At 45.3% G+C, this 14,507-nt stretch overlaps 2 protein-coding genes across 4 annotated transcripts in view; both read right to left on the bottom strand.

The window, feature by feature from the left end:
• SPARC (secreted protein acidic and cysteine rich) overlaps positions 1-14,507 on the bottom strand; it is a 425,399-nt gene that overhangs the window by 59,861 nt on the left and 351,031 nt on the right. The gene's annotated exons all lie outside the window — the stretch shown is intronic.
• GLRA1 (glycine receptor alpha 1) overlaps positions 13,339-14,507 on the bottom strand; it is a 36,133-nt gene continuing 34,964 nt past the window's right edge. Inside the window, exon 9 of one of the 2 annotated variants that reach the window (XM_065643781.1) lies at positions 13,339-13,653. In XM_065643781.1, the coding sequence (XP_065499853.1) occupies positions 13,339-13,653 (315 nt within the window). The remainder of the gene's footprint in view (positions 13,654-14,507) is intronic. The other variant, XM_065643782.1, reaches the window with a different exon arrangement.

The following is a 14,507-nucleotide window of genomic DNA, read 5'->3' as shown; positions in this document are numbered from 1 at the left end:
ACACACAAACAGTGTCAAGAACAACCTTTCATGATCCTTATACCTTAACCGTTTGCCCTTCTGAGAGCATGGGGGTTTCATGTATGACTCATGTGATCTGGCCTCTACTGACTTCCATAGTGTATGACAAGCAGAAATAAGACTGTTTCATTTACAGTAGTATTTCATACCACTTGAACCAGAACTGGAAGCCATGCTGCCTTTGTGTTTTCTTTGGTTAAAGGCATTGCACAGTTAACTAGGCTTAGTTCTCCCCTTGTGCAGGCTGAAACTCCTCCAGGAGTACTTTTAAGTACCACCTGACTTGCATGGGGCTGTTTTGTAAAGATGAACTGAAATTTTTTTGTGTTGAGCACTGCAGGTGTTTGTTCTGCAGCTGAGGTTTCAGGCAGGGATCGCTTGCTCTGCAGGGCCCTCTTCACAGGTTTACCTTTTTTTTAGAGGAAGAATTTGCTGAGAGCTGAAGCCGTAGTGTCCTGGGCGTACGCTAACCGCTAACCACACACAGGCAAGCGTGGAGGTGGTGAGCATGCTGTTGGAAGTGGGGCTTTGCGAAGATGACTTACCCTTGGAGTAGCAAACAGCCTGCGTGCTAACATGCGGTGTGGTAACAGTGAGCTCTGACTTGAATGTGAATGAGAGACATTATTCAGCAGTGGCAGAGGCATGTCCTTTAGATCTGGGAATCTGCTTTCCTTGGTGGAAAGGAGAGCTCTGGGTGCGGATATGAAGGTTGGGAGTTGATCTCTGCAGCTGCTGATTCTGCATGTTTTGGAGACATGTCATTTTTTGAACAAAATGTGTTGTTTCTCCACACACTGCTGCCTGGGGCTAAGAGCACATGGCGCATAAGCAGTTTCCCAAAGTTGTGTGTGCTTTATCAGGAAGTCATTATCTCTGTGATTATTTCATTTCCCAGCAGTACCATTCTTCCCCTGGCTGGTAACTTGAAAAACTGCTCACCTAAAATCTTGATAATCTTGTTTACATGTTGTGTGGAAGATGGGGCAAGGGGGTTTATTAATAGCTTATCTGGTTATGAGATATGAAACAACTGAGTAAAATTCTTTCGAACTCCATCACTCCTTAAAGACAGCAGATTTTTACAGTAATGGTGTGTTCTCAGAATAGATTTGAAGGGCAGGATGTTGCCCTTCTGTTTTCTGTCACAAAATGCCACTTGCCAAGCCAACTGGGATCTGCTGTTCCACTGATGATATTTCAAACTTGACAAAGCACCTGACTGGAAGGAAAAATACTTTATCGTGTCCATCTCTGAGATTCAGTGTGAGTGGCAGTCCTTTAACATGCTGAAATGTCATTTTGGGTGTCTGCACCAAGGTCAGTTCATCTACCAAAGAACTTTATGTATAAATAATGCCATGTCCTACAAAGTAGGTGTGAATTACCCCTTTTTTTTATATGGATCCTAGGCTCAGACAGCTAAATTCCTTGCCAGAACCTGTTTGAGCTTGCGTAAGAATTCAAGGCATAGTTTGGCTCTATTGAGAGTACTGCTGTTTCTTTGTGTCTGATTTTTAAAATCCAGGATATTGCAAAGACAATGCAAACAGAACTTTCTGTTTGAGTACCCGTCGTTGCTGTGTGAAAGGCCAGAGGAACTTCAGGGTGTTTCATACAGACTAGAGATGTGATACGTCCCTCTTGATCTCATGTGTGGAAAACTCATTTTTGCTGCCTGGACTTGATCTCCAATCCTGTGAGAGGAAGGTTCACTGTGTGAGCGAACGGTGTTGGCCTTGCGGAGTCTGAATGCTGTGGCTCTCAGTGCTACAAGGCTGATATTGCTGCTGTTGTACAAATTCCTATGTGGGGTGGAGCTCAGGAGGTCACAGGTGGGAGAGATTATTCTTCAGAATAAAAGGCTTAACAATAAAACTGGGGGTTTTGCCTTATTTTAATGAAATTTTGTGTTAGCATGAATGTACCAGCAGTGTGGGCTACAGCATGGAACCTCTAGCACTGAAAATCCATGAAGAGAATTTCAGAAAAATCTTTATTTTCTTTTTATTGGAATCAGCATGAATGTATGATTCAATAAATATATTTTATATACATAGAACAGCAGAAACTTTACATTCCATCTTCAAACTGCTGAAATAGAACATCTTTTTTAAAATTTTTTACAAGCCAGAAAAATAATCTGCCACTGCTTCTGTGTGGTCATGCAAATTGTGTAAGTTACAGGTTTATTTCATCATGATGTAAAAATGCTGCTCATAAGGAAGCAGTTGCTTTGCACTCTGACAATGTAGCAAAATATCCTTAAATGGAGTGTAAGGCCATACCCATTTTGTGTATCTATATATTTATATGTATACATAATAAATTCATATAGAAAAGACAGGGAGGTCCCTCTTTAAGGTGGGTAGGGAGAAGGCGTGAGCACTTCATTATTAAGCTAGTTCAATGGTTTTGAAGAATTTTACATCCCAAGTTTCACGTATGGGTACCACACTTTATATTCTGCATTTCTCTAGTCCCTCCTCTGTTCTTAAGGGGAGAGTAGCGTGAAAATGAATAAGCATTGACTTTTTTTCTATTTTCTTTCAGACTTTTGTTAATTAACCAGTAGAGGTTCTCAGAGAGCACTTCACTCTTACCTTAACTCCAGTGATTAATTCTTATCCTATGAATACTTTTCCAATTATCTCCTGTGAGATGCTGATATTTTAGCACCCACCTTGCAAGGAAGACAACTGAAGCAGCTGAATATGAACTATTTCGATGGCTGTTTTAAAGAAGCTTATTTGAAGTTGAAAGGAGATGAGTTTTGTTCTCTTAACACCAGCTGCCTCTTTCTTGTGCTTGAAGGAGCTGATGAAACTGGGGCAGTTTTAATGCTACTTCTTCCCTCTGTGGTCCCGGTAAGATTGAAGAATGAAAAGGCTCTGGCTTTGCCTGTCCTTATTAAAAAACAAGCTTGAGAAAATATCTGTATCTTGATATTATTTTTTTTTAACAAGCACACACAAAAAATTGTAGAAGTAGTTCAAATCTGGATTTAGTATTTGCAAAAGAGCCTTGATAAATGGGCTCTGATGGTCAGGCATGTCAGGAGGGTATAATCTTCAGTGGTCTGTTCTGCCCCTTTGCTGAAGCGTCTGTCCCACAGCTGAGCTCTTGCTCTGTGGTGACAAACCCTGTGTTTTACTCAGGTGACTGGTGCTGCCATCCATGTGGGGGACAGGGATGTCTGGCAGCCAGTGGCATCTTCCACTGTGTCTGCTAAACCCAGCCCAGCTCCTTTGTCAGAGCCCTTGGCTGTCCCTAGTATGAACAGCATCAGGGTGCTGTTATGTCTTGGAACAAATGAGCTTTAGTTAGTCAAGCTTTGGAAACAGATATTTTTTTTTTGTCTTCATACAAATGGCTTACAGATGGGAGAGATACAGAAAATAGGGACAAAACAATGCCACTACTTCATAAAGGGTTTTTTTCCAAAAGTTTTTGTGAGGTGTTCTTCCTAGATACCAGATTCTTTGGGGTCTGACCAGTGAGGTGGATACTTCTGAGAAACAGAGACAATGTTTATCCAGATCACAAGGAAAACACTCCAGATGCTGAACTCTTCCCGCTTCTATTTATTTTGTATGCTTTCAATTAGAAAGTATTCCTGCTATGTATGGAGGCTTGTATCTCCCCTCCAAAGTAAAACCAAATGTGCAATGGTTGTCCTGAAGAGAAGTATCTTAAGTGTGTTTATTCTTCTAAAGACAAATTCGTTTACAAAACAATGTAAATGCATGTGCGTTTTTACTTGGGAGAAATTACTCAATTCTCCCTGTTTTTAACATGACTTACGTATGAGGTTTTCATTACTCCTCATCTCAGTTTTAATATAATAAGCGTGGTATGCTGTACACTGTGGTGGAATGAGAGTAGACAACACAGTCCATAAAATGTCACCGTCCACAAGGATGTTACACCTGCTTAATGGCTGTTGTTTGCTCTCGGCTGGGTGGTTACAAACAGCTGCTTGTGCCTGTTCAGAATTCAAAGGCTGCTTCCAGAATGGTGTTCACTGATGCTGCAGGGATGGTCAACTGTGATGAAATGCACTGTGACCTTTGCATGTCAGGCCATTTTTGGGTGAAGTCCTTAGTGTGTTTCTGCTTCTTTATATCTCTCTATAGATAGAGTAAAACTTCAGTGTTTTAAGATATCTCAAACACGTGTGTGAAAGGCTTTTAGCACAATTGCCTTCTGTTTCAGTTCTTTCGAAGCAGTCATCTCTTTCCTGCAGCTCAGCGAGTCCATGAAAGAAGAGTTGAGCTCTGGCCATGACTGGCACTGTCAGCATGTTGTGGCCAGACTTGGGAATCACACAGACTTATCTTTTTTCGTATATCAGTTCCATTTCACAGTAGACTTGAGATGTTCCAGGTGGATAATTTTTCAGGATAACTAATTCTACATGCATGTGGTGACTTAAGTCATTTGGCCTTTGTGCCTTAATGTCCTTGTCTGTCACCTCCTAAGTCTGTCTCTGGAGTTGGCCCTTCTCTCCTGACCTGCTGCACCAGTTGTGGGGAGCACAGATTGTACAGTGAGGTGCTCGGATGTTGCAATGAGCAGCAACATGGATCTCAAAGGCAGAGTCCAAGCACAACAGATTGCTCTTCCCAGTAAGGGAAGGAGGATTATATACCCATCTCTCAAATTCTCACATAGCATTGCTGTTTGGACCTTAATGTTGGTTTTTTTCCCAAAAAAAATTCTGATTTGCATACTCCCAAAGCTGACAGATCCCCAAATTAACCTGCTGTCTTCACCTGATTTACGGAGGAATGTTATCAATCATGGGTTTGAAATGCATGTGTCTTTTACCTGCCCTGTCAAGTTCAGTAACCCTGCTCAGTGCTGGAGGACTGTGAAGGAGGCATCAGCCTTGGGGGTGGAGGTGCTAGTTTTACAGCTCTCCACTTGGACTAGGTTAATGTAGGGTTTTGTCAGCTTGGTCCATGCTGCTCCTGAGTTTATTTTCCATGCTTACTTCTGATCTAACCCTGGAATTGGAAGAATGCAAGTGTTTTGGACAGAAACATGAGCAGGTTTGCAAAGAGGGGGGCAGAAAGGAAATAGTACAAGCTCAGTGTAGGCAAAGGCAGGAGCAGAGTGTTTCAAAGCCGTTGTTCGATTGTTTCCTCAGCCTAGACAAGTGTAAGGGAAAGGAACTTGTGCTCCCTTCTGCTACAATTTTGTTGGGTCAGCCTCTAGCTGAGCATTTCTTGTAGAGCTCAGCTCAACTACTGTGACCAATAGCACAGGTCACGATTACTTAAAATGGTGAAGAGACTATATATCTATAGCCCAATTCATGAATGGTGTGTTTTTATTTTATTTTTTCCTGAAAAAAAAGTAAGATTGATGGAAAGTGGAGGCATGCATTTGATCAAGGACTTGCCTGGATTGTTCATCATACTCCTGCCTGTGAAGGATGTACCAGTGTCCCTCACCTTAGTGTGCAGATGTTCAGCAAGATGCATTTCCAGCACTGTTTTTACATTACAGAGGCTGCCCATTCTCCATTTCCTTTCTTTATTTGCTGGTTTCTCACGCTTTGTTTTTAGAGGTGATGTTGCCTGTGCTATACCATACCTCTCCCTCCATGGGACAAGTCAAGCCTCATGAATTCTTTTTCCAACCCCTCAAAGAACATGCAGCAGTATTTAAAGCCTCAGCTCCCCGGAGGACCACATGGACTGGGGTTGCAATTGTGACTGTGCTTACTCCAGTGGAGAGTAAGTACTAAGTACGTACTACGAGCCCCTATGACTTACATGAGTCCTGTTCTACTCTTCCTCTCTCATCTCTGATCCCTGCTTTCACTCTACTCTTGGGTAAGAAGCTCAGCTTTTAGGACCCCTCTACTTCTACCATTGCAGCCTCAGAGGTGAAACTGCGGTCCCAACACAGTTGTGTTGATCTGTGGCACACTACGAGGCCAAGAGCTGGCCCTGCTCCCCAGGGGCTCATGTGTTGGTTCTTTAGGCCATCACAAGCAACTGTGACGAGGATAGTTTTAAAAACACTTTAAGTGCATATCCAGGGGAGGTAGCTAAGGCACTTCCCTTGGCACAATCTGTTTAATATTGCATAGTTTTAGCTCATTAATGGTCAGTGTTTGGGGATTAGGTGCTGAGCAAGAAACACTGAAGCCCAAGCCTCATTTCTGCCATTGCTGGAAGTCATGGCTTGTTGAGCACTGCAGGGCTATGACAGGGCAATGCTGATTTAAGCAACACCACTGTCAGTGTAATTGTGACTTTGAGGGTGTCTTCACTGCAAGGTTGATTCAGGCTTGAACCTCGACCTGTAATTTAGTGCCCAAATTCTGTGCTATGCTCAACCCAGGCCAGCTGGTTTGGCTAGGCTGCAGCCTAAAGTTTGATTCACGTCTTAGCGAGACAGGTAACTAACTCAGTGGTGCCCTGGTATCTCCAAGTGCCTAAATGAGGCAGATGTCCTCCCACAGACCCACTGGGGAAGGTGATTTTAGCCTCCTACAGTGCTAACAGTCCTGGGACCAGCTCCACAAAAGGCCTAGCACCAAAAGCTCCTCGTGATCCCTCAGACTGGGCAGCTCCAGGCCAGCTCTACCTGTCGCTGCTTGTGCCAAGCTTGACTCGCCTGCCATAGCAATGACACACACTTGCAGCTCTGAGCCAGAGTGCAGTTTGTGATGATATCTTGTGCCTCAGCTAGGCTTAGCCAAGGTCAAGGGGGTGTCCTTGTTTGGCTTAAGCTACTTACGCAATTCAAGTGGCAAATCTATAAATAAAAACTGATTTCTGGCCAGGCTGATGGCTTATTTGTGGTGTTATCATGCCCAGGAAAAGATGGATGATTTTATAATGGAAACACCAACCAACTTCAGGCTGGGAATAGGTAATAGGGTTTTGTATCCTCTCTCTTTGCTGAGAACTACCACTGTTGGGAAGCTGCTGAGGTCCTTCTCCCTTGTGCTTTTTATGGCTGGCTTCTTACTGTTGGCTGGAGTAGCAGCAGCACCAAGCTCAGCCTGCAGGCCTCAGCAGTGATGCTTGGAGTGCTGATGGGATCATTAAGCCAACGTGAAGCCATTCCTGCTTTTCCCCAGAGTGGCAACATCCCCTTGCGCTGAACCTATTCCCAGTATGTGTGCTCGCCCTGTGTGTGGCCTGGGTCCGATCCTGGCTAACCCCTCGCCAGCACTGCTGGGAGCCGGCTCATCCCTGCACAGGCTTCAGTGCTCTGTGATAGACCCAGAAGCAGGAATATTACAAAGATAAGATGCCATTACAACTTCTACTCAGAAGCCCAGCAGTGAAGTGCGCGAGGACTGCAACCCAGATTTACTAGGCTTTATGGTCATGATTACTTAATGCAATCTTGTAATTCTTGCTGCCAGCTTTGACTCTTGCATCATACCTGCTAGTGCTGTGTGCCTTGAATGCCAGGAGAAGACAGTGATGTGTTAGGCAAACAAATCTCTCCTGTTGCTTTTCCTTCCTCTCTTAGTCTATGCCAGGAACCTCATTTGACAACTTAACTGGTAATTTCATCTGCTAGGTGCTGAAATCATCCCTCTCTTTATAGACTGCCATGTGGTTTGTGTCCTCTGCCATGTTACAGTACCAGGCACTTTGGTCCTTCACTGGCACCATGATGCTAGGCCAATGTGACAGGGTGAGTGAGGGTAGAGATTAACCAGAAGAGCTGCAGACCCTACAAATGCAAAGGTCAGCCTTGCTGAGCATGAGACGCCTGCTGCAAGGGAGATCACAGGTTGGGATTCCTCACCTGGCTCAGCCTGTGCTTCCCACTACCCAGCTATCCCCAGTATCCCCAGCCCAGGCTGTGCACTTCAGTCCTCCCTCAGTGTGGGATCACCTGAGGGCATCACCCAAGGGCTGCTCATCCCAGCAGTTCTCAGAGGAGAATGAATCTCCCCATGGGCTGCAGGCAGAGCCGGGAGCAGCTCCAGGCAGATGCCCTGTGCAAAATGTGCAACAGCTCCTTACGCGTTCCCTGGCTCACAACAGCTTATTTCTTCTGGGACCCTCTGCTACACACTACGGTAGGAGATAAGGAATATAAGAACCTAATTTCCACTAAACAGCTGCTATATAGCTGGAAAATGAAAGTTCAGATTGTGAAAGAAGGGAAATGAACACAGAATAATGCAATATACTTGAATGAAGTAAGACTTGTGTAGATTCATTTGAACATAAGAGATGTGCAACTACCCTTAAGAAATAATTGTTAAGGAGAAGGAGAAGAGGGGATGGGAAGACTTAAAGGAAGTAATTTTGAAGGTGCTAAAATTAATGAATATTAGCTTCTGCTTTAGTGCTCATATTAGCACCTGGAAGAACAATCAAGTATTCCGATTTTCTAATTAAATAGTATACTGTCTCCATACAGATGATAGAAATCTATTGAAAAAGGAGCAGCACAAGATACCCCTAACATCTCCCTTTGAGAAGACGACTGGAGAGGTCAGGTTCTTTCTGGCAAGGAAGGGATCAGATACATCTTTCACTGAACTGAGCTCTGCGGGGTGCTCCAGCAGGGCAGGACCTGCTGCTCGCAGTTACCCAGATGGGAGATGCACCATGTCCAGCTGGCAGCAGCGACCCCAGACCTGCAACTGTGCTGGTAGGATTGGGTTTTGGGGGAGAAATAGTCCATATTGCTTTATCCACTGCTGCTGGTAGCAAGGTTTTGGAGTACAGAATGGGGTATTGAAAGAGATTGTCTGTCTTTGGCACAGGGATAAGAATTATGTTTTATTAAGGAATGGTAGTACCATACAAAAATATGATTGTATAAAATCTGAGAAAAATACGGCACCATTTAAAACAGTCTTTTCTCCTTTCATATGTTCCTTTCTTTTTTAAAAAAATATAAATTGTAAATACTTCTAATCTTTTTTCCTCCAGCATTAGAAAACCAAGCAAGGTCTTCAACTTACGTTTGAGATAAAGGTCAAGCATTAGTGTAATTTGAAGTGTCTTGGATTTGCCTTAAAATTAAAGATCTGATCTTAAGAAGAGGCGGAAAAAAAATGTCTGGGGGGAAAAGAAAGTTTCTGTTCAAAAGATGTGAGAATATTCAGCATTTGAAATTGTTTGATACTCTCAGGAGCGAAGTCTCCCAGCCCTGACCAGCAAAGGCTTCTAGGACTAGAGGGATGAGGACACTACCAGACCCATGAAGCGAATGACCCTGCCTGCGTGTTTAAAGGAGAGCTGGTGCTTTGCCAGGGTCAAGGCCAAGCCTTGCAGTCTGTAGCAGAGCATGTGCTCACTGCTCTGTCCTGGACCTCTTCAGCACCTCCCTCAGATCTCCATGGTACTGGGATCCCAGATGGAAAGCTGCTTTAATCAGGAATTAAAGTGGGAAAAAATCATCAACCTGACTGAAAACCAGTAAGTTTATCCTACTTGTGTTTCTTTTCCCCTATATATATATATTGGGGAAACATATATAAGGAAAAATAATTCCTGCTCACGAAGTGATACGTTTCCAATGACAGCTGGAAATAATATCGTTTGGGATAAAGCTACGTTTCTCTTAAGAGTCCAAGTGGATTAGGGCCTTATTTTCTCTCTCTCTACTGCCAATCGACTATTTATTTTACTCAGAGATTTTGCTTCTGAGCCTCATTCTTAACAAGAGCTAACAATTACCAAGTTAAATTCCATCAATATGCCTAGAAGCTACCCTGCAATATCAAATCCTGTACATTCTTGCTAATAAATATAATTTCTGGCACTATTAAAAGTAGCCTACTTTGAAGATGAGCTAAGTTATCAAAGAAAGTTCTGTTGCAATATGGAGACTAAACACAGCCAAGTACAGATGGAGAAAAATGTTTGATTTTGAAAACTGCATAGACTTGCCAGGGGCTCCTAGGACAGTCTAAGATCTTGTCTACGTGATGAAGCTGTCTGACAAGAGCTCTGTGGAGCAGCTATCTCAGCACCATCAGACCTTTGCCAAGACCCAGCATATTTCATGTTGGGATGCGAGTGCTGCTCACTGTCACTGTGCAGGCAGCCCTGGGGCTGGAAAATGGCCTGAATGGAAACTGGCTGCTTAATGAAGAGAAAATAACACTGCTTATGGTGAGCGTCACACGTGCCTAGTGGTTGTCAGAGTCGAACCGGATGCAAAGGCAGGCTGGTAAGCATGTAATTCTTATCTCTGTCCTTACATTCCCATGGGCTCCACTAGCAGAAGTGCTTCCACATGAGCAGGAAATGCAAGCATCTTTCTGATTACTTCTAGTCCCTAGTTTGCCTTCCTCTGGCTTTAGTCAGTGCCAAAAAGTGATACCGGAGCTCTAGTGAAGCTGTAACTGTGAGCTTATCTGCATCTCCAAGCAGTAGGTCTAGGATGAACATGGGATTTCTCTTTGGTCTTGAGGCCCTTCTATAAGCTAGAGCAGAATGAAGAGAGGTGGGAACATATTCCTTCTTCTTGCTCTGGTCTTGCCCTTGGGTTGTAGGATCAAAACTCACTCGGGTGGGAGGATGTTAACAACCTACAGCAGCTCCTGTTAGGAAGGAAACCCAGCCCTGCAGCTGGCTGTGCCCTGGTGGGCATCCCAGGTAGCCTGCGGAGAGCGAGAAGTTGTGTGAACGACAACCAGATTGCCTGACTCCGAAGTACAAGGCCCGGGAATAAGAGGCAGGACCTTCTTTTTGCCCAAATGACAGTGATTTGCAGTTGTTCCCCTGCATGAGCAAGGAGCCGCGGTGTGTGGGCTGCCAAGCCTCTGCCCCGCTGTCGGGCAGGAGGGGAATTCCCTGGATTTGCTCCTTCATCTCAGACAAGGATGCGCCGTTTGAAGCGATCGCACAACCCGCAGTTGGCACAACCGTCCGTCGTGCCTGCAGGGAGAGTTCAATAATTCAGCAAGCAAAACCAGAGCCAGCAGCAGACTTGGGCTCTGGCCAAGGCTTGGAAATTTGTCCCATAGTGGCTCTGCCCGACAGGCTGAGATCTCCCTGCTTGGGAAAGCTCTGTCTGCCAGGGGAAGGAGAAATCCTCAGCCCACAGGTTTTCTGCTGTTCCAATAGAGGAAAGGGGGGGAAGAGGCTGATGTCCTGGTTCACACTGGTACCGCATGCCCTTTCCTTGTCTCGGCAGTGCAAAGAGACTCGGAAACCTATGTGGCCTTTACCAAAACATTAGGAAATACTGCCGTTTGCCTTAGTTCACACAGTGCCCACTGTGTTTTTTTCTTTTTTTTCTCCCTTTTTTCCTCGTTGCTCTTATCCTTGGTTTCTTTCTTTTTTCTTTTCTTTTTTTCTTTTTTTTTTTCTTTTCTTTTTTTTTTTTTTTTAAAGTAAAGTGTATTTAGTGCTGGTGAAAGGTGCTGAATTGGCAGCCTTGGAGATGGGTGTCTCTCTACCCAGCCTAGGAGAACCCTGGTGCTCTCCCTGGGCTTCCTCCTCTTGGCACTGACTCTGTGCTAGGACAGCTCGCAGGTCCCCGCGTCCCCTGCCCTCTCCCACAGCTGCCTCTTGCTGCACTGGTTGGGACACCCATGGCTGAGCATGGGGTCCCAACCTCCCACCCCAGGCTTGGGTGCTGCTGCCCTGGGCCAGATGTGGCCTGACAGCACCAGAGAGCACTTTGCTGAGAGCTGCTCCAGCTGCTGTGGGGGTGGCAGCTCCTGCAAGCGGGAACCTCTATGTTCGTGCAGCAAGTGTGGGATCTGCAGCCCAGCTCAGCTGCAGCCCTGTCCTGAGCAGGAGAGGATGGTGGAAGCACCCTTTGGGTGCTGCTTATCTCTCTGCCTTCATTTAGTGCCTAATCCAGACCTGACCCCAAGTGCTTCAGTGCAGACTGATTGTCTCTTCCTTCACGCTCTCTTTTACCCTCCTTGCTAAAGTGCAAATGAACACGATTGAATCACCCGGGTGCTGCAGCCCAGCTCACACCAGGGTCCCAGCCGGGCAAGTGGGGCATCAAGCCCTTGACTTGCCCATGCCAGCCCCAAGCCAGGCTTTCAAATAACACCCTGGATGCATTTGATGTGTCCCCCTCCCACCCCAGCTGCCAACACCAACCCGTGCTGCCAAAGGGAGACCCCCTTGCTCACCCATCCCTCCTCCCTCCCTTCCCCATCCCCACCCAACTGTGCCAGGCTCCCCTGCGGCAAAGCAGCCCCGCTCCAGCTTCCCGTCCGCGTTAAAGCTAAATGCAGCACCAAAATAGATACAAAAATAGAGTTTCAAAGCTTTGCTATGAATATTACTGCTATGAAATGTCTGAAAATAAGAGCTGCTCTCTCTGTACACACCTTCCCACCCCCCATCACTTACTAACAATATTGCCATTCGCCCGGCCCTGTTGCAACAAGGCATTGAAAATGCCTGGTTTCTCTAAATTTTAAATATAATTTCTGCTTTAACTCAGCCGATGCTTCCATCCTACCCCTGTTGTAAACAAGCATGGCAAAAGGGAGTTTGGGAAAAACAAATGAGCTGTTTTAAAAACTCTTCATAATTTCTAGTGTTCTGAATCCTATTTCTGACTCCTGGGACTTGAATCCTGCCAGGTCATTTAAAAGGACAGAAGGTACCTATGATTTCTGATGAAAGCCCTGATGTCCTTCTCATGTTTCCCATTGGATTCTCTCTGATGAGGATGAGAGAGATAATGTATTTGTTTTCCTCTATCCAAAAGTCACAAAGTGTTTGGCAAAACCATTACTAAAAAAAGTAAAAATATAAAAAAACCAACAAGTTACAGTCTCTTTCTTAAGTTTCCTCATCTATCCACTTTTCAAATGCAGAACCTAGAGAAGCATAGAATGATTTTCTTTTCTTTTTTTTTTTTTTCTTTGTTAGGGCTTTTTTTCTCCACGTGCTTGACTAGTATGGCCTTTCTATAGCAAAAATCAGATAAAGCATTTCTGCACATGGAATTATGAATCGTTCCAGTGACTTGAGAATCTAAGCTGTTAATAGGCTAAAAAAAAGAATTTTTTTTATCTTTTTTTTTTGATTGTTTTCTTTTTGCATTATAATTAAGCATGAATATATATTAATATATTACACTGCTTGGATTGCAGCTGGAGCAATCCAAACCTTCCTATGCTGTAAAACTAAAACCCACCCTGAACTCCCTAGGTCAACAGCTTTTTTCCTCCTCCCTGTGCCAGTCATCCTCAGTTCAGATGATTAGAAGTCCCTCCCAGCCCCCCCTCCCCCTTTTTTAAGTAGATATTGCCACATTCTTAAATTCATGCATTGCTGCATTGCTATTGCACATATATAAAGGATTGCTCGCTCCCTCCCAGCTGCTCCCCTTCCCTCACTGGTTGTGCACATCCTCTCTGCGGACGATCTTGTAGATGATCCAGTAGAAAATGTTGAAGATGAGGAATGCCATGGGGAAGCCGATGCGCGAGATCTTGTCGATCTTCTTGGCTCTCTGAATGAAGAGCTTTCGCATCTCCTCGGGGGAGCGGGATGGCGGGGGGACCGGGTTGGCCGTGTTGTTGTTGTTGGCACCCTTGACGGAGATGCCATCCTTGGCTTGTAGGCAAGCTGGTCCCATCCCGTAGGCCGTGAAGTTGAACCTGCCCTCACCAGCTTCGTCCTCCTGAAACAGATTCAGCATGGGGCTCTACTTAAAATGAGATATAGACCGTGCACCCGCGCTATAAGGCTCTCCACTGACAGCTTCCTGCTCTGCAAGGGCTAAGACGCCACCGTCATGCCCCAACCTCATCGCCCTTTGCCAAACCCTCTGCTCTTGGGAGATCAGCCTTATAGAGGGGTGCCAGCTGTATGACACACAGATGCAAATCAGGGGATCCAGGCACCCCATGGAGAACAGGATTGACTTCCACCCCACTGGTGGCTTTGACATACTTGAAGGGTTTATGGTACTGTCTTCATCTTTTCAATTGCATCCCCTGTTTTGCTTCTGCCTCTTCCCCCCACCCCTGCTCCTATCAGCACCTTCTTTGCTTTGCTTGTGCTGTATCAGCTCGCCCAGAAGGAGTGGGCTCCATGAAACTCAGGTAGTCGAAGCTGCAGAGCGAGACTTCCTACAGAGTTACATGGATGTGCAGGCGCCAAGACCTGTCCAGGAAAAGACCTCTGCAAGCAGCCCTCAGGTCACCTGCCCGCGGGACCCCGACCCCCACAGCCCCTCCCCGCGAGCCATCTTCCAGGTGAGGAGCAGAAACACCTGTCTATGGGTCAGCGGTAAGACACGGCTGCTTGTGGTAATTCTAATTGCTGAGCAGGGAAAATTCTTTATTTCCCAGTCTAAAGGCAAATGCTATCGCTGTTTTTCAGTGGAGGCTTTGCAGGTTCTATGTTAGTAAACACAGGGACGTAATCACAGGGAAAACCAAATTTGGCCAAAGCAATACAACCAGCGCTTTGCAGAGGCAGGGCCAGAAACCCGAGTCTCTGCTTGTTGAGGCTAATTGCTAGACCAATGACACTAATCTGTCACAGAGGCTGATC

Source organism: Caloenas nicobarica, chromosome 13, assembly GCF_036013445.1.
Source record: "Caloenas nicobarica isolate bCalNic1 chromosome 13, bCalNic1.hap1, whole genome shotgun sequence".
In the NCBI taxonomy this organism is placed as follows: Eukaryota; Metazoa; Chordata; class Aves; order Columbiformes; family Columbidae; genus Caloenas; species Caloenas nicobarica.
The sequence above is the reverse complement of the archived record's forward strand: the minus strand, read 5'-3'. Positions and strand labels throughout refer to the sequence as shown.